General features: G+C 44.8%; 1 protein-coding gene across 1 annotated transcript in view; it reads right to left on the bottom strand.

Moving 5' to 3' along the window:
- farp1 (FERM, RhoGEF (ARHGEF) and pleckstrin domain protein 1 (chondrocyte-derived)) overlaps positions 1–22889 on the bottom strand; it is a 265170-nt gene that overhangs the window by 37927 nt on the left and 204354 nt on the right. The window contains exons 16-19 of the mRNA XM_078546027.1: positions 13892–14025; positions 10490–10571; positions 8839–9076; positions 2023–2153 (exon numbers count right to left, since the gene is read on the bottom strand). Coding sequence (XP_078402153.1) covers positions 2023–2153; positions 8839–9076; positions 10490–10571; positions 13892–14025 — 585 coding nt within the window. The remainder of the gene's footprint in view (positions 1–2022; positions 2154–8838; positions 9077–10489; positions 10572–13891; positions 14026–22889) is intronic.

Here is a 22889-nt window from a genome sequence, read left to right as displayed (position 1 = left end):
CTATCAGCCCATCCCCCCAACCCCCCGTGCCTGTCTGAAGTTTTACAGGGGGCAGGGGAGGTGCTGGGCAGCCTGCCCGCTCTTGGGCCCATTGAGAGCTTTAAGTGTCCAATTAATGGCCATTTAAGGGCCCTGTCCTGCTCCTGCTGCATTTTACCTGTGGTGGGGTGAGGGGTGAGGGGTTGGGTGGGGAGGCCGGGGAGGCCCATCCATGTGAGAAACCTGCAGCTTTGACTGAAGCACAAGCTGTGTCAGGCAATGAAGGGGTGGGGGGGTCTCCTCTGTGGTCCTCCTAGGCCCATTGGAGGCCCAAGGTCATTCCTCCCCTTAACCCTGCTCACCCTTGACCTGGTTTCTCACCCCACTTACCTACCCCACCTCGTCCCCATTCACCCGCCTCATCTCAGCCCCCGAACCAAACATATCTTCCTCTCCCCTCACCTTTCAGCTTCTGAAGGGACCGTTCCCTTTGCAACACCCTGGCCCACTCTTGAATTGCTCCCCCCCGCAAGGCCAACTCACTTTCCAATGGCACATTTCCATGCAAGCGCAGGGGATGCAACACCTACCCTTTCAGCTCCTCTTCCCTCACTGTCCAAGAGCTTAAACACTCCTTCGAGGTGGAACAGTAATTTACATGTACGGCCTTCAATCTAATCTACTGTATTCGCTGCTCACCATGCGGTCTACTCTATGCTGGGGAGACTAAACACAGATTGGAACACCACAGGCCAATTACATCCATCAAGATAATAATTAATACCAAAAAACTCAGGGATAATTAACAACAATATAATCATTTACGCCGAATATGCTCTTGTGTCATGATCCAAAATTCAACTCCTTAAACAGGAGATGGTAGTGTAGTGGTGATGTCATTGAGCTGGTAACCCAGAGGCCCAGGTTAATGCTCTGGGGACATGGGTTCAAACCCCACCACAGCAGCTGATGGAAGTTAAATTCAATTAATAAACCTGGAATTGAAAGCTAGTCTCAGTAATGGTGACCATGAAACTATCATCAATTGTTGTAAAAACCCATCTGGTTGACTACTACCCTTTGGGGAAGGAGGCCTTGCCAGTGATGCCTTCATCCCATGATGGGATAAAGGAAAAAAATGTTTATTTTTATTTTTCACATCAGTACCCGTTGGTCTGTTTAGTCTTTGATATAAGTTTAACATAAGGGTAACAAAAACATATTCCTATCGAAACTAAAGATCCCAAAATTCCTTTCCCTGTTCCCAATTTTTCCTCCTAGGAACAGGAGGCCACTCAGCCCATCGAGCCTGTTCCGCTGCAATTCAAATAGATCATGGCTGATCCGTATCTTAACTCCATCCACCCATCTTGGTTCCGTAACCCTTAATCCCCTTACCCAACAAAAATCGATCAATCTCAGTTTTGAAATTTTCAATTGGCCCCCAACCTCAACAGCGTTTTGGTGGGGGGGGGGGTGGGGGGAGAGAGAGTTCCAGATTTCCACACCCCTTTGTGTGAAGAAGTGCTTCCTGACATCACCCCTGAATGGCCCGGCTCCAATTGTAAGATTCTGCCCCCTTGTTCTGGACTCCCCCCACCAGAGGAATTAGTTTCTCTCTATCGACCCTATCAAATCCTTTAATCATCTGAAACACCTCAAACAGATCAACCCTTAATTTTCTAGACTCTAGGGAATACGAGCCTAGTCTGAGTAAACCTGTCCTCATAATTTAACCCTTTGTCATATTGACTACTGAAATTTAGTCCCAGGGCTGATTTAGGATTTTTTTTCTGTCACTAAAGCCATATGGCAACACAAGGCTAAACTGTGTGGTTCTGACCCGCTGATGTTCAATGATTAAGCATGCAGATAAAGAACTGTCATTCGGATAAAGAGTTGCAGGGCAGCAGTGTGCCGATAGCTCAGGGCGGACTAATGGCTTAATCTAACGGGGAGAGGAGCCTGACAGTTGGTGCAATGATATTTTAGATAATACATTCCAAAAAATAAAAAAAATCAATTCAATAAAACACGACGTACCCTTCCAGGAATGACCAGGTTGTCGATCCCGATCAAGTCCCTCTTCAGCTCAACGAGCTTCTGAAAGTTCTCCATTTTGATCATAGTGCCATGCAACTGGGCTGCCATTTCTGCCACCTCTGCCAACGCGGCTAGATGGGGAAAGAAAGAGAAAGACTGGCATTTCTGTAGCACCATCCACAACCTCAGGAAGCCCCAAAGTGCTTTACCCTCAACGAAGTGCTTTTAAAGTGTAGTCAGTCACCGTTGTAAAGCAGGAAACGCTGCCGGTAACTTCTGCACAGCAAGATCCCACAGGCAGCGATATGATAATGAACAGATAATCTGTTTTTGTGATGTTGATTGAGGGATAGATATTTGCCTGGACACTGGGGGCGGGTTGGAATTCCCACACCCTGCTCTTCTTCAAAATAGTGTATGAGGGGATTTTTCACATGTACTTGAGGGAGCACAAGGGGCCTTGGTTTCATGTCTCATTTGACTTTAACATGAAGAAGGGTTTTCAGAATTCTGAGGTTTAAAAAAAGGCAGGGTTTTTATTCTTTTTACTTAAAGGGTCAAAATTTCTAGCCATATCCATGAGGAAAAGATTAATATTTTTTAAATTCATTATATTCTACAAATTTTTAAAAATTCATATATTCTACAAAAATCCGTACCTTATTCCTTAACCATTGGCACGCTTGGTAAGCAATACTCAGTTTTGTATGAACGCGCGTGTACATGTGTGTGCATGTGTGTGTGTGTTTGTGTGCATGTGTGCACGTGTGTTTGTCTATGTGTGTGTGTGCGCGTGTGTGTGTAGGTGCGCATGTGTGTGTGTTTGTGTGCATGTGTGTGTGTGTTTGTGTGCACGTGTGTTTGTCTATGTGTGTGTGTGCGCGTGTGTGTGTGTAGGTGCGCATGTGTGTGTGTTTGTGTGCATGTGTGCACGTGTGTTTGTCTGTGTGTGTGTGTGTGCGCATGTGTGTGTAGGTGCGCATGTGTGTGTGTTTGTCTGTGTGTGTGTGTGTGTGCGGGTGTGTGCGGGTGTGCACGTGTGTCTGTGTGCATATTGCACGTGTGTGTGTGTATGTTTGCCTGCCACCTTGTGACAGTGAATAAGGGCTGTACCTCATGCCCAGCACCAAGAGTCAGCAGGAATACTGCATTAGGAATGTGTCTTGCTTCACTCAGGTTGGGAGGTTTTTCACTGTTTATACGTAGTTAAAGATTCCTTTCTCTTACCATACGAATATAACTAAAGATCTCATTTTGACTCTTAACAATTAAGTATTACCCTTCATTTTCCAACAACAACTTACATTTATATAGCACCTTTAACATAGTCCTGGGGGGGAGGGGTAGGCTTCACAGGAGTGATTACAAAGCAAAATTTGATCTTGAGACACATAAGGAAATCTTAGGACAGGCTTGGTCAAAGAGGTAGGTTTTAAGGAGTGACTTAGAGGGAGAATGGGACATAGAGAGTTGGAGAGGTTTAGGGAGGGAGTTCCAGAGCTTACGATCCAGGCAGCTGAAGTCACGGCCGCCAATGGCGGGGGAATAAAAGAGGATGTCCAAGAGGCCACAACTGGGGGAATGCAGATATCTCGGAGGGTTGTGGGGCTAGGCTATGGAGGGATTTGTAAGTAAGGATGAGAATTTTAAAATTGAGGCATTGCTGGTCTGGGAGCCAGATCACAAGCACAGGCGAGATTGACAGCAGAGATTTAGATGAAGTCAAGTTTATGAAATGGAGGGTAGGAGACGGGAACCCAACCAGGAGTTCACTGAACTATCGCAATCCTTTCAAACAGAAACTAGTTGATATATTATTGGCTTCTATTCCATCCTGCTGCTATACTATGTGGAGTTTTCAATGTACTTTCAAATGATACGTTCAAGAGAACAACTTGTCTGAGTTTGAGTGGGAAATGCCTCAGATTTGGCAGCTCAAGTCCTTTAGTTATAGACTCTTCTGTGCATCAAAAATCAATAAATTAAACTAAAATCAATAAATCAGAGGGGGTGACAGCCCAGGGTGAGGCACCAGCTAGTGATTTGTTAGTTACGTGTGTTAGCATCTAATAGGGTAATAGGTTCCGTTGATGGATGTTGAATAACTAGTAGCTTAAGGTAATAAGGTTAACAGGCGGTGTATATTGATTTGGTAATCATACTCAAATGTGTATAAAGAAGAGTCGCTCAGCACTGGGGGTGAGATTGTGTTGGAATGGAGAAGTAAGATCTGTGGCTAACAATGAACCATCTCTACCAAAGCATCTGTGACTTATTCAAAAGCAAGTTATGGGCCTTTCTCTAATGGCATGTCAGTTAGTTACATGTCAGTTACACGTCTACTTTAGCATTGTGCCTTTCTCCCAAAACCACAATATGAGTCAACACAATTCTGTCCTTTCACTCTGGATTGAGTGCCATCATCGACTGCTTCACTGTTTAACCCTGCAGAGCTCAGTGGCTGATTCACACACCAGCAGAATCCATGAGGCAGTGCAAAAGATCAGGGGATTTTAAACATCGAGGAGTTATGGCCAAAGCCACTTACAATCCTGTTTTCCGCTGCTTCAAGATTCAATTGGCAGATTCAAGACATAACTCCAGAATGACACTGTGAGGTTCAGCCGGTTGCGCTTGTTGTAAATTTTAAATATCTTCGAGCAACGCAGAGATGACACCAGTTTCTCAGTCTACAACAAGTAGTTTTAAAATATCTCTGCAATCATAAAATGTCTGCACTCACGCTCACAGCTCAGCTTCTAGTAGCTTCTGAAGTGTCTGTTTGCTTTGCTCTGAGTCCACACCCAGGCCTGAATTTTTCAGGGGGCGGGCCCGACACGCCAGTGCATAAAATGATGCACGATGACGTTGGGCGTGCGTCTCGAAATCATCGCGCTGTCTCGCAATGTTTCGTTCGGCGAGTGCACGCCAGAGTCGGCTGCGCTCCTGCCGAAAGCTGATAGGCCCATTAAGGCCATTAATGAATTAATTAGTGTCATTGTTAGCACTGCCCATCCAACCCAATGGTCGGTGGGCAGGCAAAAAATGGCCAAGCGACCTTCATGTTTTTTAGGAAACCTCATCCACGAGCGGGATGAGGTTTCCTAAAGCTTTTATGAATCAAACAAAAAAGTTTTGTGAAATATAAAAACATGTCCCATCTCATGTGACACAGTCACGTGAGGGACATGTTTAAATACATTTTTTTTTCCATTTATTTAATTATTTCAATAGTGATTTAATCTCCGAGGCAGCTCCGTGCCTCAGGGAGATTGAAACGCTCATTCATACGCATACGTGAAAGGGCACTGGCCCCGACTCTCCCTCCTCCCCCCCCGCCCGCACAGGTAGCGCTGAGTGCTACGGCTCACCCCTTACGCTGAGCGGGCCTTAATTGGCCTGCCCGCTTAAAGTGACTGCTCCGCCCGCTCCCACCGAGCCCGCCCACTGACTGAAAAATTCAGGCCCCAGGCTTAACCAATCAAGCACAGAGAGCAATCAGACTCACAGAATCAAATACGGAATAACTGAACAATTGAACGCCACAGCGCTGGTTCCAGAAGACTCTTTATACTGTGCTCGCTCTCTCAGATGCGTAAGTTCTTGCTGGTACGTTATAAAAGTTTTTAACATATCAAATGTATTTAATTTTGCCATGAAGCTGCCTAGGATGATGGTAACATAGTGGTTATGGTACTGGGTTTGTAATGCAAAGGCCTGGACTAATGCCCTGAGGGCACAAGCTCAAATCCCATCATGCTAAGTGGGGGAATTTAAAATCAATTCATTAATAAATCTGGAATAAAATGTTAGTCAAATTAATAATGATCATGAAACTGTAGATTGTGGTAAAAACCTATCGGGCAGCATTTCCTGGTCGCTGACGTGGGGTGATGTTGGGCGCGCGTCATTTAGATTTTCAGTTCGTTCGACCTGTCAACGGCCTATTGAGGCCATTAAAAAAGTAACTGAAATGATTAATGGACCTGCCTGTCCAACCTTCAGGTTGTCGGGCAGGCGAAGAGCCCTGGCGGCCTTCCGAGAAAGCACGAAGCCTCATCCACGGGCGGGACGAGGTTTCATGAGAGATTTAAAATGTTCGGAAAATTTTAAAAAAGAAGTAATGGACACGTCCCAGCTCCTGTGACAGGGTCACATGAGGGGACATGTCAGGAAAAATTTTTCTTGCCTTTAATAAATTTTTTAAAGTTCAACCGATCTCCCTGAGGCAACACTTTGCCTCGGGGAGATCTGTGCACTCTTCCGTGTGCATGCGTGAAAGAGCACAGAGAGCTGTTCAGGGAATCCCCCTGCCCGCACAGGGAGCGCATAGCGCTTCTGGGCGGACATCACACCCCTCCCCCAGCAGGGGAAAAATGCTGCCCATCAGGTTCACTCATTCCCTTTAGTGGAAGCAATCTGCCAACCTTACATGGTCTGGCCTACATAGGACACCAGAACAACAACAATGGGTTAACTGCCCTCTGAAATGGCCTAGTAACTATGCAGTTGTATCAAATCACCTCGTGTGCACCAGTGAAACTATTAAATGGCTCAGTATAGTTTTTAAAGTTATTTTCAGTGATTTTAAATCAAGTGGCTCAATAGACACTCTTATTAAAAAAAACCTTATCTGTATCTTCAGCCGTATTAATCAAACTGCCCCAGGTTACCACTCTCCCAAATACACCAAGGAATTCTTTTCAATAGAAAGGAAGGAGCAATTATATTTAATTCTGACACCCAATTGCACTGGCTCATGGGACATTTTGTTTCTTATTATGCAGATGAATTTTAACGGAGACTTTAAATGGAATCACACCAGTGCTATTTCAAGCACAGGGACCCCACGACTCTTAAACAAGACACTCAAATTTATTTGGACAATTTTGCTGGAAATGTATTGTATCACATTCACTGCTATTTAGACACTTTTAGGTGAATTAATTGGTGACTTGACCACAAAATTCTACTGTTTTTTCACAGGGCTGCCATTGTGTATTGTCATGAACTGGAAGCATCATTAAATTCAACCTCTGCACTATATCCCCAGCCCCACATTGTGAATCGACTGGATCAAACTCACTTCCCTATACTTAGTCTGAATTATGATGCTGCACTCACTACAATTATTCTGTTCTTGTAAAATTAATCTCCTACCTCTGCATAATTAGCATTCGCCTCCAAATAATTCATACTGCCAGCATGATTGCTGACATAGAAACCAGACTCCCAGTTTAACCAAGGATGGCTTATCTCTCTGTACTAACCCTTCTTTTCCCTGTTGCACAGCACCAGACTGATCCCATCACTGGATGCATCGAGACAAACCTTTCCTAGCGCATAATAATATATAAGTAAAATACTGCAGATGCTGGAGATCTGAAATAAAAACAAAGCGCTGGAAAAACTCAGCAGGTCTGGCAGCATCTGTGGAGAGAGGAATAGAGTTAATGTTTCGAGTCCATTGTCACTTCTTCAAAACTCCTGTGGAAGCAAGTTTTGGTAAACACCCTGAACGACCACTGGAAGGGAAATGGAAAGCAACGAAGGGAGACAAGGTGAAAGAGGCAAACGGAAATGCAGTCGGGAGAGAAGAGCAATACTCCTTCAAGACAGGCATTCCTGGAAGAGAAGCAGCAGTGAAGTGAGAGCGGAATACTGCAGATCTGAAATAAAAACAGAAAGTGCTAGAAATACTCAGCTGGTCTGGCGGCATCTGCGGAGAGAGAAAAACAGAGTTAATGTTTCGAGTCCAATACGACTCTCCTTCGGAACTCACACAGTGCATGCTCACCATGAGAGCACCCTTGTCTCACTGCCGATACAGACACAACTGTAATTTAAAAGGAGAATGGGCCAATACTCTTTTTTCAAAAAAAGAGTATAAACCACAAAAATACCACACTGAGCTGTGCAGGGTTTAAACCAAACCCATCAGACAATTCACCGCACACTTGGTACTGTTGTTGTCGGCATCTCATTCTGTAGGATTAAGTTCCCATCTTTTGCCACTGGGTTTAAGTCTTGCTTTATGTGGTGCTTATTTAGTGTAGCATTTACAAAGCTACTCACCCTGAGTTGCAAGTTCCATTCACCTGTTCAAACCCAACCAGGCCTTTCTCTCTGTGCCACCCACATATGAGGGAGTGGACATTAACACAGTCCAATCTCACTATGATAAAAACTCTCTGTCGTGCTATATAAAGGCACTTTCTTGGGCTTCATAGAGGTTTTGAGTACAAAAGCAGGGAAGTTTTGCTGAACCTCTGGTTAGGCCACAACTAGAGTATTACATCCAGTTCTGGTCACCCACACTTTAGGAAGGATAAGAGGGTCCTTGAGAGGGGGCAGAGGAGATTTACCAGGATGGTTCCAGCGAGGAAAGGTTTTAGCTACAAGGTTAGGCTGGAGAAGCTGAGGTTGCTCTCCTTGGAGTGAAGGAAGTTGAGGGGAGATTTGATAGAGGTGCACAAGATTATGACAGGTTTAGATAAGGTAGACAAGGAAAAGCTGTTTCCATTAGCATAAGGACTAGAGGGACACAGATTTAAGATTTTGGCCAGAGACACGGAGGATGTGAGGAAGAACCTTTTTACACAGCGAGTGGCAATGACTGGATCTCGCTGTCTGTGAGGGTGGTGAAAGCAGAGATGATTAACAATTTCAAAAGGGGAACTGGACAGACACTTGAGGGAAACAAACTTGCAGGGGTACGGGGAATGGGACTGACCGGATTGCTCTACCATCCCTGCCTCAGCCTAAGGCTTATCAAATGTCCCGAAAACCGTTCTCCACTCCGATCCACTTCCTTACCTCTCGAGTCTCTGAAGTCCACATGGGTGGGTGGGTAGTGTTTGCACAGCCTCTCCAGAATCTGCTTGTAATGCATCAGGCGGTGTAGGGGCCTCAGGAAGAATATGTTCAGTGGAAGGTAGCAGACTTTCTGTTGCTCAAACTCCCGGCACACTGCCTCCAGCCTCCGGGAGTTCTGGATAGCTTTCTCCAGCTCCATCAGGATCTCGCTGTGCTTCTGCAGATGGAGCGTGAGTTGCTGCAAAGATAAGGAACGGACAGCGTACGATGAACTTAGACACAACGGCGAACAGGCCTGTCACCACAGAGTCTCAACACTCAGCCCTCGGGCTGAATAAACATCTACCGTGCTTATGTCCTCAGTCCCAAAGTCCAGCGGGAATTTGAGGATGGAGGGGGCACTGAGCGCCAGTAGGGGGAGGGTGAGTGAGCAAATATGCCAGGCATGCCGAGAAGCTGACTTCAGGTTTCACCAGGTGGGAAGATTCCGGCTGGTCAGCCAACCCAATCTCCAGGAGGTAGGTTCTCATTTTATGGGGCCAGGAGCCTCGGCTGTGACCCGCTTTTCTAGTTTAACCACAGCCCCCTGTGTTTCCCAGGCCTCAAGAAACCCAACAGCTGCAGTGAGGGTGCAAAGGAAAGACTTGTATTTATATAGCTCCTTTCACAACCTCAGGGCCCCCAAAAGTACCATACAACCAACTCGGTACTTTTGAAGTATAGTCACTGTTGCAATGTTGGAAGTGCAGTGGACAATTTGTGCACAGCAAGCTCCCACAAACAGCAATGCGAGAAATGACCAGATAATCTTTGGTTTTAGTGATGTTGATTGAGGGATGAATATTGGCCAGGACAATGGGGAGAACTCCATTCTTCCAATAGTGGCGAGTGGCCTTTCACATCAACCTGAGAGAGAAGATGGGGCCTCGGTTTAACTTTTCAGTTAAATATGGCACCTCTGACAGTGCAGCACTCCCTCAGTACAGCACTGGGTGGGGTCTGCATATACTGTTGTGCTCACGTTTCTGGACTGTGACATGAACCCACAATCCTTCTGGCTCAAAGGCAAGAGTGCTACCCACTGGGACACAGTAAAGACTATAAACAATGTAGAATCAAACCCATTATAATAACTTTTTAAACAGTCATTTAGTAGTACAGAGTTTGAATCTTGCTGAAAAGAGAGACATGTTGCTGAAGCTTTTCGTCTTGCACTCATCAGGACAAATGCAAGAATGCTAAATTTCAAACAATCACAACAATTGAAACGACAAGAGGAAAGGGTGCTGATTGGTTGAGAAGTTGACTCTGATTGGTCAAGGCATTGCCATGGAGAAAGCAATAGGGAACTAGAGGCTCCCCAAGCTCCCAGGTAATTCAAAAAAAGGTGCATGGCTTGAACATATTCCTTTTGTTTGCAGAGAACAGGTGCCTGTGTATGAATGTATGTCACTTCTAGCAAGTGTAAATGAGCCACATTATGAGCTTGACTGGTTATGTTAAGTTGGTTGTTAGTGTAGTTATTAGCGCACTCAGGATTGTTCAGCACATGCTGATAATCGTGGGATCACATCTCACACTAGGCATTTTGTTTTTAACTCTTTAAATAGTTGATACAAACAATTTTTATGTTGTGAGCATGGAAACGCACCTTCATACTACGCAAATTTTTTAGCATCACATCTCCAATTCTTTGGTAATCGCCTTTAATGTGAGCATTCGACCTTCCTTCCCTGTTAGTGAACAGAGGAATAGAATCTACATTATACCATAAAATCTATTTAAAACGAGTACCAAAAGTTTCCTATAACTTTAAAGGTTGGTATTATTCACCATAAAAACAGTTAGAAAAATTCTCATCAATAAAAATTAGAAAACATGTTAACTTTTTAAAATCCACAGTGCTTTAAACATTGTTTTTAAAATTGTAATGTTGATAGAGTTCTATACAAAATAATACAGCAGTCTCCTAAAGATTAAGCCAGATTATAATCAGTCCTTTTTATGCCAAGTTTCTACGTCGTTGCTCCTGTTAATTTTTTCTTTCTTGCTCTTCTTTCACTCTGTCTTTTGTTATATTCCTTCGTCAGGTGTTGTAACCATCTCTCGCCCTAACTTTCCAGCACTGTGCACCTGTTCAAATCCCCCAGTCTTCAATCCCTCCTCCAATCCATATTCTTTTGAAGCCCGAGATTGCTGAGTTATCTTGTGTACTTTTTTCAATCTTAATACACCGCAGACTTCCGACTTCCCCCAAGAGGTGCAGTCCCACCGGGGCTACATTGAAGCAGTGCGGCAGCACAAGGACAGGGAGGTCAGAGTGCGCGGGGTGGAGAATTAAGGCAGCCTTGAACTACCATCCCTTTCGTCCTTTAATCACCTGCCCTCCATCCTATTCCTTTTTATTCTTCCCTCCCCCTGCCTTCCTCCTGACTAAGTAGTTGCTTAAAAGCTGCTAAACCTCTTCTTCGGTCCAGTTCTGACAACGCAAAACCATTGAGCTGAATTTTACTAGCCCCCCCAGAAGGCAGTCAGGGAGGTAGGCTGAGGTGGGGTGCTGGTAAAATCGGGGTGGGGGAAGCCGTGTTGGATCAGCTCCCCCACCACGCCCTGTTGTCAGGGAATATTACTGATGGTGGGACTGGAATCGAACTTCGGACAGGCTGCCCACCACAAGGAGGTGGGCACTCAATTTAAATATGTAAGGGCCTTACTAAGGGCCATTTAACCAGGCTGTCGGCATTTTGTTACTGGCAGAACTACTCCTACTACGTAGGGAGGCTGCCTGTTAAATGGGGGGGGGTGGACCCCCAGCGGCAGCCTGGGGGGGAGGAGCTTGAAGGCTTTTTAAGGCAAAAAAAGTGGGGGGGTGGGTTTGGGGTGGGCAGGGAAGGCAGCACCTATGGCCCCAGGGACTTCCCTGGAGGTGTTCCGCCTCCAGTACTCAGCCCTGCCCACCTTCTGTCGTTTGCAGGGTCTCTGCCTCCTTCAGCAGTGGCCACTGCTCCTGGTGGCGCTGCTGAGCAGACAGCCCTCTGATTGGGCTGAATAAATAAGAGAGTAACCCCAGCGGCAGCCACTTAACTGGCAGCCACCGGTAAACTTCAGAGGGAAGGTCCGCTGTCTGCTTGCGTGTGCCGGTCCCGCTGATGTTGGGGCAAAAATCCAATTGGCAAAATTCGGGCCCTTCTCTCCACGGAAGCTGCCTGACCTGCTGAGTGTTTCCATCATTTTCTGTTTTTTTAGTTCAGGCTCCTAGCAGCTGCAGGATTTAGTCTTTTGCATTACAATGCTTTTAAAAATGGACTTCAGCGATCATCAACTGGGATTTAGAATTTAGAAACGAATTTAACTGAAGGCAAAAGAGAACACAGAAAGATCTTGCAACAAAAACATCCTCCTCCCAAAAAAACGTAACTTTAGTTTAATATAATTGTGCCTGAATACGTAGAAACCGGAAAGATTATGTCGCCTGCACCCATTTGTGAAGTCCTGATTTGCACGTCTGCTTATTTGAGTGAAACCTGGGGCTTGTTCGTTGCTCTCAGTTTCCAGGTTTTGATTCGAGATGATCGTCGGCCAAAACTTAAACGGCTAAAAATAGCTTTCCAATTTGAGTTTTATGATGAACATTTGCAAATCATTTTCATTTGCACCAGGGACCGGGGAGCTACCACTGCAAAAAGCCAATGACCTTGTAAGTGTTTCACTGTGAAGACCCAGGTCACAGCTGATTTGGTGAATGTATCTGAAAGCTGTGCGTTACACAAGAGGCGATAGTGAGGACAGCTGTCAGCTGGCAAGTGTGAACCAGACAAGGCTGGGCTGACATTTCGTTCAAAAATTCCACTTTGAAACCAAGGGGCGGTTTTATCCCTGTTTGATGAAGTGGTGTGTGCTTGAGTCGTGAAGGGGGGAGTGCCTGCTCCCAATTCAAATATAGGAACCGCCACTTTTTTTCTACAACCAGCCATGAATACGTTTCAGAACCTGCTTGGAAAGGCAGCATAAAGTAAAGGCTGAATCATAGAATCTTATGGCACAGAAGGAGGCCATTCGCTCCATCGTACTTGTGCCGGCACTTTGAAAGACGTAACCAATTGGTCCCACTCCAACAGCCCTGCCCCCTCCCCCGTAGCCCTGGAAATTTTCACCCAGTTCCTTCTTGAAAGCTGCCATTGAGAATCTGCTTTTACTGCAGTTTCAGGCAGCGCATTCCAGAGCACAACAAGGCGTTGCGTAATTGTCCTTCTCCAGGGCACTCGCACTCACTATAAAATCAGGAACCTCCCTTTGTGCATCATTCACTGGGAGAGTAAAAGTCAGGCCGCCCACAGAATGCGTGAAAAGGAGCAAGTATCTCACGCAAGTGGGTTCACATTTCTTTTCATCTTTCGATGTTCAAAAAGAAATTGGGTTCCGAAACTCCTTGACTTAATCTTGATTTACCTGGTGCACTTTTGCTATAACAAGTGAAAGAATTCCACAATTAAATTGAATTCTGCCATAGAATAGTCCCACACCTTTCAGCCTCCATTGCTCCACTACAAGGACACCTTAAACGAGATATGAAGATGGCCCGACATTGACGCTGACAACTGGGAGACAGTCGCTGACGGCTGTGACCTCTGGCTGACTGTCTGGAAGGGCATTTGGAAGGGGACGGGCAGAAACTGAAAGCTCAGCTGGCCGCGGAGAGGGCCCAGGGAAAACAGAGGCCAGAGAATTGTGCACCTTCTCAGCCCCACTGTCTTCCTCTGCAGCAGATGCGGCGGAGGCTGCCATGCCAGACTGGGGGCTCCTGAGCCACACCAGGCGATGCTTATCACTGAGTTGACCACCAAGACGCAAACCATTGCCTTATGAGACAGAATGCTTTCATCGCGATGGTCTCACATCTGGTTTCACGGCACCTGGGGCACAGGGGTAGCAAATGGACAGCAACAAAATTGTGACTGGTGTTTGGGGTGGAGCAATTTTGGGCCTGAGGCACAGTCGGTAGGGGGTGAGAAGGGGAATGGTGGTATGTCTTACCAAATGCAGCAGGCCTTACCACAGTGCAAGTCTTTGCTCAATCTCCTTCAGAAAGCCAGTGTGGAACTTGTACAGTGGATTAAAATTTGAGAACAACAAAGTCTTCAGTGGTTCTGGCATTACATCATCTTTGGCCACAGCACTTTGAAAACACTACAGGAGAGATAATGAAAGTGGGAAGCATAATGACCTGTACTGAGGTTACTGTACCACAATAACAATAAACGATACATTGCAAAAGATATGCACAGTTATCCATTAGGACTTAAGGAGATTCTCCGCAGCCATGTGGAGTACATTTTAATCAGTAACCTTTCACTACTATGACAGGATATATTACTTTAAAATGCATTACCTTGACTGGGAATGAACAATGAAAGGTCTGTCATGGAGTGTTAAGAGACGGATTTGTACCTGCAACTGCCAATTCCATGAGTTCCCAATCTCAATACAATGACGCAGAGAGTCACTGATTGTGAACCAGATGCTCTCTTATTGAGGAGAAAAGGGGAAAAACCCTGGATAACAGGTTACACAAGATATCTGTGAACCTCCTAAGAGACTGATGAAAACCTTGACAAAGATATACAGCCTGCCCATCAAATGAGAAACTCATGTAGAATTGCATAGAACTTACAGCACAGGAAGCAGGCCATTCAGCCCAACTGGACCATGCTGTTGTTCTTGCTCCACATAGGCTTCCTCCTAACCTACTTCATCCAACTCATTTAAACATATCCTTCTATTCCTTTCACCCTCTTGCTTTTGTAGCTTCCTGTTAAATGCACCTACGCTATTCGCCTTGACTACTCCTTGAGGTAGTGAGTTTCACATTCTCACCACCCTCTAGGCCTAGCATGGGGACACAAATAGGAGCAGGAGGAGGCTACTCAGCACCTCAAGCCTGTTCCACCATCCAGTCAGATCATGGCTGACCTGTATCTAAACTCCATTGACCTTCCTTCAATCTCGAAACCCTTAATCCCCTTACCCAACAAAAATCTATCAATCTCAGCTTTGAAGTTTTCAATTGGCCCCCCAGCCTCAACGGCTTTTTGCAGAGAGAGTGTTCCAGATTTCCACTCCCCTTTGTGTGATTGCTTCCTGACATCACCCCTGCACGGCCTGGCTTGAATTTTACGATTCTCCCCCCTTGTTCTGGGCTCCTGCCAACCCAAGGGAATAGTTTCTCTCTATCGACCTTATCAAATCCTTTAATCATCTTAAACACCTCGATTAGATCACCCCTTAATCTTCTATACTCGAGGAAGTACAAGTCAAGACACTTAAGGAGAACAAAAGGAATTTAAATACTAATATATGAAACAATCTACATGTGTAAAATTGAATAATTTGTGCTTCACAAGCTATTTTAATACTTTCTGCTCTATTAAGATTTTCCCACATCATAAACAGAGGACAATCTTCCAATGTTGCTCCCTAAAATTCCTCCAGGTTTGCTTCACCCTTTCTGAAGGCAATGTTCTAACCCAGGCCTGCAACCTGTGGCCCCAGAGCCACACTAAGGACTGCTGGGAGGCTCCCGACCTCCATCGATCAAATTCAATTTGATGGTAATTAAACGGCTTGTTTCGATTCTTTAAGCTTTTATTAACATTGCACCTGTGAGAAAGAATCATTCGATTGGCAATATTTCTGTAGAAAGAAAACTTTAAAATATTGTTGGAACGTTGAAATGGACAGGTTTTTTGGTCAACAAGGGAGTCTCAAGGGTTAGGGGGCACAGGCAGGAAAGTGGAGTTAAGGCCACAATTAGGTCAGCCATGATCTTATTGAATGGTGGAACAAGCTTGATGGGCTGAATGGCCTACCCCTGCTCCTATTTCATATGGCCTTATGTCTGTGTCCTGTTTTCCATTATTAATGGCATCTGAATAACAGCATTTTGGCTCTTAGGATATTGCATTTTTGACTAAAATTGAAAAATAATTTTTGTTTTTAAGGTTGCCAACCCTTGGTCTTACCTCTGCTGCTGCTGCCTCTTGTGGAGCAGCTGAGGGGGGCAACTTATCAATTCAATTCAATTTCACTTCATTGTCCATCCTGAAATTCATTTCAGGTATATTGCAGGTTCATTAAAAAAATTACATATAAATGAATGATAATAATAAAAGAAAGAAAATTACCCTATCACAGGGATCTAATTTTAATTAAATTAGATTAAATTAAAATATGTAATATTCCAATACATTAAAATAATCAGTCAGTGATTCTCACCCTGAATGCTTATCATCGTCCATACATCAAACTCCTGTTAAACGTTCTTATAGAGAAGGACACAAACCAGTTCAGGAAGCAATTTGTCCTGCACTTGAGGGATTGTATGTAGCCTTTTCCCTGAATGCATCCAACAGTAATACTGAGACAGGGAGTGATTCTCAATGTTCAAGACACTCCTCACTTTTGTCAAAATTCTTCGAGAGCAGATTTAATCAAGAGCGACCTGCTCATCAAATACCCTTCCTGCCTGGTTCAATAATCTCTGTCCCCTTAAAGAGTCTGCATTCCTAAGACAACAGTGCCAAGCGAGACATCCAAAAAGGATAGCACTCTCACCTACAGCCGCATAGAAGAGTGCGATCAGAAATCTGTATCCTCCAAAAGCCATACCACAGTAACAGCCGCAGTTCTGAAAGAGCTCAATCTTTGATCCTGAATGGTTCCATTGCAGGATGTACCAGAGTGGAGACCCATTACGCAGAACTATTTTCTGTGGTGCAACCAAATTTGAGAGAATTGCAGGACGAAGACAATTCCCCGTTTTTTTTTTACTTATTCTTTCATGGGATGTGGGTGTCACTGCCAAGGCTAGTATTTGTTGCCCATCCCTAATTGCCCTTGAACTGAGGGGCTTGCTAGGCCATTTCAGAGGGCAGTTAAGAGTCAACCACATTGCTGTGGGCCTGGAGTCACATGTAGGCCAGACCAGGTAAGAATGGCTGATTTAGTGAACCAGGTGGATTTTTACAACATTTGATGATAGCTCCATCATCACCATTATTGGGACTAGCTTTATAATTCCAGGTTTATTAATTGAATTTAATTGCCATGGTGGGATTTGAATCCATACTCCTGTGGAATTAGCCTAGGCTTCAAGATTGACAGTCCAGTGACATTGCCACAACACTACTGTCTCCACACAGATTAGATCATGCACATGAACTTTAGTTGAACCTAAATGGTGGTGTTGTCATCCTGGACAGACAAGGCTGAGTGGGCTGAAAGAGTTTCTTCATCCAGACCTATCTTGTGATCGTGTAAATTTGTACAAAACCTCTTGAGGCCCAAGGATAACTATTGCCAGGGATTAATCGGAGCTATTATTTATGGCTGTTACCCTGCACATTTCCAATGTAATTAGGCCAAATTAAATAGATAATGGAAACCTTCTGAAATAGACAGTAAAATGGGACATAAAAACAGTTATACTGTAGAGTCTTTGTCACTGCAGGATAGGTTATGAAGACAGGATGCAATTTGCTTGTGTTTTTTTTTAAAGAGCATCTTTAATGAAACGCATAATTGTTTAATGATGAGGAGTCAAACCTAATCTTTTCGTTTTATTCAATTTCCTGTTTTGAAGTAATTTGGAAACAAATCAATTTGTTCCAGTCTCTAACTTCAGTGGCAGGAATGCTGCACTTGGTCTGAAACATTTATCTGAAAAAACTATAAGCAACAGAGAGAATGGTTTGGAAAAATGGGCATTTCTCGCAAAGACTTCTCCTTAAACATTTATGCTAATCGTCAACGCTTTGATTTTACATAGCGCCTTTAATGTAATAAGTGACTCAAGGTGTGACGGGAGCTGTGAAACAAAATTCATCACTGAGTCATGTAAGGGGACCAAAAGGAGACAGATGCCAAAAAGCTTGGTCAAAGAGGTCAGTTTTAAGCAGTGTCTTAAAGGAGGAAAGAGAGGCAGAGTGGTTTTGGGAGGGAATTCCAGAGCTTAGAGCCTTGGCAGCTGAAGGCCAATGGTGGAGCAATTAAAATCGTGGATGCACAAGAGGCCAGAATTGCACGAGTCCAGAGTTCTCGGGGTGGGGGTGGGGGAAGGGAGGGGAGGGGGGGGGGTGGGTGGGGGTGTGGTGGGGGCGCTATAGAGCTTGAGGAGGTTACAGAGATAGGGAAGGATAAAGTTATTCCTACAAAAATTATAATAATAATCTTAAACTCCATGGAACTATTGCTGCTTGTACAAAGGTTCTTCGATTTTCACTGTTTTTGCGGGTGAACTTGAACGAAGAGTCAATAACCAGCAACTTATTTCTACCAGTTTTACCAAGTTAATCTTCTAGTTTTCAATAATGCTGGTTTTCCTGTGAACCACAAAGAATCAACAGATTTCTAGCTTAAGGCTTCAATAAAACCAGGGACGTTATTGTGGAACTGCCAGTTTGGAGTGATGGCAAACAGTATTCTTTAAAGCTTCTGGTAAATTTCTTTTTTACTGCATGAACAAAGCAACACTAATCCTGTTGAAGTTTGGGTAAGTACATTTCAATCGCTTTCCCTTGAGTGGGATTGCACTATGATCATCTGTTCACAAATAAGCATGTCAGTATTAGAGTCATGGGGCAGAATATTGAGCTCAGTGGGTGGACACTCACCTGACCCGGCCGAGTGTAAAATGACTCGCGATGTCATCGGGCGAGCGTCCCGACGTCATCGTGTAATCCCGAGAACGGCTAATGTGGTTCCGCTATTTAAGAAGGTTTGTAGAGATAAGCCAGGGAACTATAGTCTCATGTCAGTGGTAGGGAAACTATTGGAGAAATTTCTGAAGGAGAGAATCTATCTCCACTTGGAGAGGCAAGGTTTGATCAGGGATAGTCAGCATGGCTTTGTCAGAGGGAGGTCAAGCCGAACAAATGTGATTGAATTTTTTGAGGAGGTGACCAGGTGTGAAGATGAGGGTAGTGCAGTTGATGTAGTTTATATGGATTTCAGCAAAGCCTTTGACATGGTCCCACATGGGAGACTTATAAAGAAGGCAAAGGCACATGGGATACAGGGTAATTTGATAAGGTGGATTCAAAATTGGCTTAGTTGTAGGAGGCAGAGGGTGATGACAGAAGGATGCTTTAGTGACTGGAAGCCAGTGTCCAGTGGCGTACCACAGGGATCTGTGCTGGGTCCCCTATTAATTGTCATTTATATAAACGACACAGATGATTATGTGGGGGGTAGGATTAGTAAGCTTGCGGATGACACAAAGATTGGCCGGGTGGTTAACAGTGAGGTTGAGTGTCTTGGGCTACAGGAAGATATAGACGGGATGGTCAAATGGGCAGATAAGTGGCAGTTGGAATTTAACCCTGAAGTGTGAGGTGATACACTTTGGAAGGAGTAATTTGACAAGGAAGTATTCAATGAACGGCATGACACTAGGAAGTTCTGGAGAACAAAAGGACCTTGGCGCGTGTGTCCATAGATCTCTGAAGACAGAGGGAACATGTTAGTGGGGTGGTGGAAAAGGCATATGGGACATTTGCCTTCATCAATCGAGGCATAGATTACAAAAGTAGGGAGGTCATGTTGGAGTTGTATAGAACCTTGGTGAGGCCACAGCTGGAGTACTGTGTGCAGTTCTGGTTGCCACATTATAGGAAGGATGTGATTGCACTGGAGGGGGTGCAGAGGAGATTCACCAGGATGTTGCCCAGGATGAAACATTTAAGTTATGAAGAGAGGTTGGATAGACTTGGGTTGTTTTCGTTGGAGCAGAGAAAGACTGAGGGGCGGCCTGACCGAGGTATATAAGATTATGAGGAGCATGGACAGGGTGGATAGGGAGCAGCTGTTCCCCTTAGTTGAAGGGTCAGTCACGAGGGGACACAAGTTCAAGGTGAGGGGCAGGAGGTTTAGGGGGGGATGTGAGGAAAAACTTTTTTACCCAGAGTGTGGTGACGGTCTGGAATGCGCTGCCTGGGAGGGTGGTGGAGGTGGGTTGCCTCACACCCTTTAAAAAGTACCTGGATGAGCACTTGGCACGTCATAACATTCAAGGCTATGGGCCAAGTGCTGGTAAATGGGATTAGGTAGGTAGGTCAGGTGTTTCTCACGTGTCGGTGCAGACTCGATGGGCCAAAGGGCCTCTTCTACACTGTGTGGTTCTGTGATTCTTTGAGATATTTTGTTCGTGCTGGGGTTGGCAGTGCGCCTGCCGGCAATTAAAAGGCCTGTTAAGGCCATTAAAAAGGTCATTAATGTCAAATTTACACTGCCCGTCCAACCTTACGGCTGGCGGGCCGGCTAAAAGGCCAAGCGGCCTTTGCACTTTTTAGGAAACCTCATCCACGGATGGGATGAGGTTTCCTAAAGCAAATAAAAATAAAAATTTCGCACTTGAATTAAAGTATGTCCCTGCTCATGTGACAGAGTCACACGAGGGGACATGTTTTATGACATTTTTATTTTGTACATTAAGTTTTTTCAAAGAGCGCTACGTCTCTCTGAGGCAGCTCCGTGCCCCAGGGAGATTGAAGTGCTTCTTCGTAAAGTTTGTGCTAGGCCCGCTCGCCCTCCTCCCCTCCCGCACAGGCGGTGCTGAGCGCTGCTGCTCGCGTTCCACGCTGGGCAGGCCTTAATTGGCCCGTCCGTGTAAAATCACGGTGCGGTGCCGATCGCGAGCAGCAGGCGGAAAGCCCGCTGAGCACTCCCCCACCTCGCCAAGGGCAAAACCCTGCCCATAAAGTAATTATGGCACAGAAGGAGGCCATTCAGCCCATTGAATCGCTGGAAAGCAATCCAGTCAGTCCCATTCCCCCACCATACTCACGGCCCTGCAAGTTTATTTCCCTTGAGTGCCCATCCAATTTCTGTCTGAAATCATTCATCGTCTCTGCCTCCAGCACCCTCGTTGGCAGTGAGGCCCAGGTCATTGCCATTTGCTGTGTAAGAAGGCTCTGCCTCACATCCCCCCTGTGTTTCTTGCCCAAAACATTAAATCTGTGTCCCCTAGTCCTTGTACCATCAACTAATGGGAAGTGTGTTTCTTTCTCTTCCTTATCTAAACCTGTAGTACGTCTCTCCATGTGATCGAACAGCTCCAAACACGTTGCCCACCTTGCTCACATACCCTTTCCATCCCATTCCCTTCAGCTGCCTCTTCCATCTAATCTTGAATGTTGACCATTCCTGAAAGCATAACAGGAATGAAGAACAATGCCCTCCTTTACAGCATCAATATGTAGTTGGGTCTAATTTCACCTCGCAATAGGATTGCCAACTCTGGTGGGACACATTCCTGGGGGTTTCATCACATGACTTCCCCCACCTCCAACTGCACCAGCCAGTCTAAGAGCCCTTATCCCCTCCCCCTATCCTCAATACTGTTCTAACAATAAACCAACAGCCTTCAAGGAAACTGCCAAAAACACTTTTTTTTTAAAGCCCCTCTGATTTTTCTCCTGGGTGTTGCTCACCGCAGCTTCCTAGAGATAAAGATTTTAATTCCTGGACCGATCCTGAAGGGTTGGCAACACTAACTTGGGTGGGATAAGTGCTAAACAGATAATATCATTATTGCTCTGCTTCCCCCAACCAGCCTGAGATTCAGCGCCTGTTATGACACAGCAGTTTGTAAAGGCTGAGTTATTTAAAATCCCAGAGCGAAACTTGAAACAACTGTCATAACCTATATTTTCAATTGGTGTGTTGCAGCTCTAAATTCAGGAATAAGACCACCAGTTCTCGAGAGGTTTTTATATCAAACTAAATGAGACACTTATTAATTTACAACAAGATATGAAACACATGTACATGGCTACAAGTTACTACTATCATAATTCTTAACAAATTCCCAAATTTATCTCCACTAAGGCAACAACAACCCATAGACTTTAACCAGACACCAGGCAAAGCATTTTCACCGTACAAATTCAAAATGAGGTTCCTTTCAATTTGGTTCCTTTGCAGACAGTTGTAAGCTTACAACAGCTTTGATCTTACATGCCTCTGACCTGCACACGCAAACTCACTTCTGTTAAACCCAGCACTTCTCTTTGAATGTAGATTTTCATTGTATCACCAGGCCCTTTGAACTCCTTTCATAGTACCAATTTTACTAGTAATATAAACATTGCTTGGTGTCTCCTAGCTAGGTGCAAGATTTCACTCCCACTCTTTATTGCTTTATTCAACAAAATGCAAATGTACCTCTACCCCTGTTTATATCTCAAAATTATTATGCATCAAAGCACCCAGACTAGCTGGCTTCAATCCAATTAAGACACGCAAGGATACCCACAGACTAAACCTCTATTTAAAAAAAAATTTCCAATAACATTATGTACATTGATAGCTCATGACAGCGCCAGTCATTTGAAAAGAATTGAATAAAGTCTGAGCAGCTGTAAAACATCTGCTTAGAGTCACCAACCAAACCAGATTGTAATTCCCATTCAGCCACTCAAGTCATTTTGAACAATATAACTCAAAGCTTCTCATTACTGAATGAAGCACCAAGCAGTTCTTATAATAAAGATACTTAGTGCAAGCAGAGTAAATAACAACTGGAAACAAACAGTGGCACCAATTTTACTTTCCTGTCACTCTACAAGCACAGCATAGTCCAGTGTGCTGGAACTATCCAGACCAAAATACATCCAATTGTGGTGAGTTAGGCGATTAACATGTCCCACAGACACTGGCACCAACACCTCAACACACAGTGAAACACCACCCCCCCCTCCCCCCACACACAGGCATAAACACAGAAAGAGGCAGACACCTCCACATCAGCCATATAAATACTGTGACTACAGAGCAGGTCATAGGCTGGGGATTCTGTGGCAAGTAACTCACCTCCTGACTCTCCCCAAAGCCTGTCCACCGTCTACAAGGCACAAGTCAGGAGTGTGATGAAATACTCCCCACTTGCCTGGATGAGTGCAGCTCCCACAACACTCAAGAAGCTCGACACTATCCAGGACAAAGCAGCCCGCTTGATTGGCACCACATCCACAAACATTCACTCCCTCCATCACTGA

Source organism: Cetorhinus maximus, chromosome 7 (assembly GCF_964194155.1).
Source record: "Cetorhinus maximus chromosome 7, sCetMax3.hap1.1, whole genome shotgun sequence".
NCBI lineage: Eukaryota > Metazoa > Chordata > Chondrichthyes > Lamniformes > Cetorhinidae > Cetorhinus > Cetorhinus maximus.
Note: the sequence above shows the minus strand (reverse complement) of the source record. Positions and strands in the feature narration are given on the sequence as shown.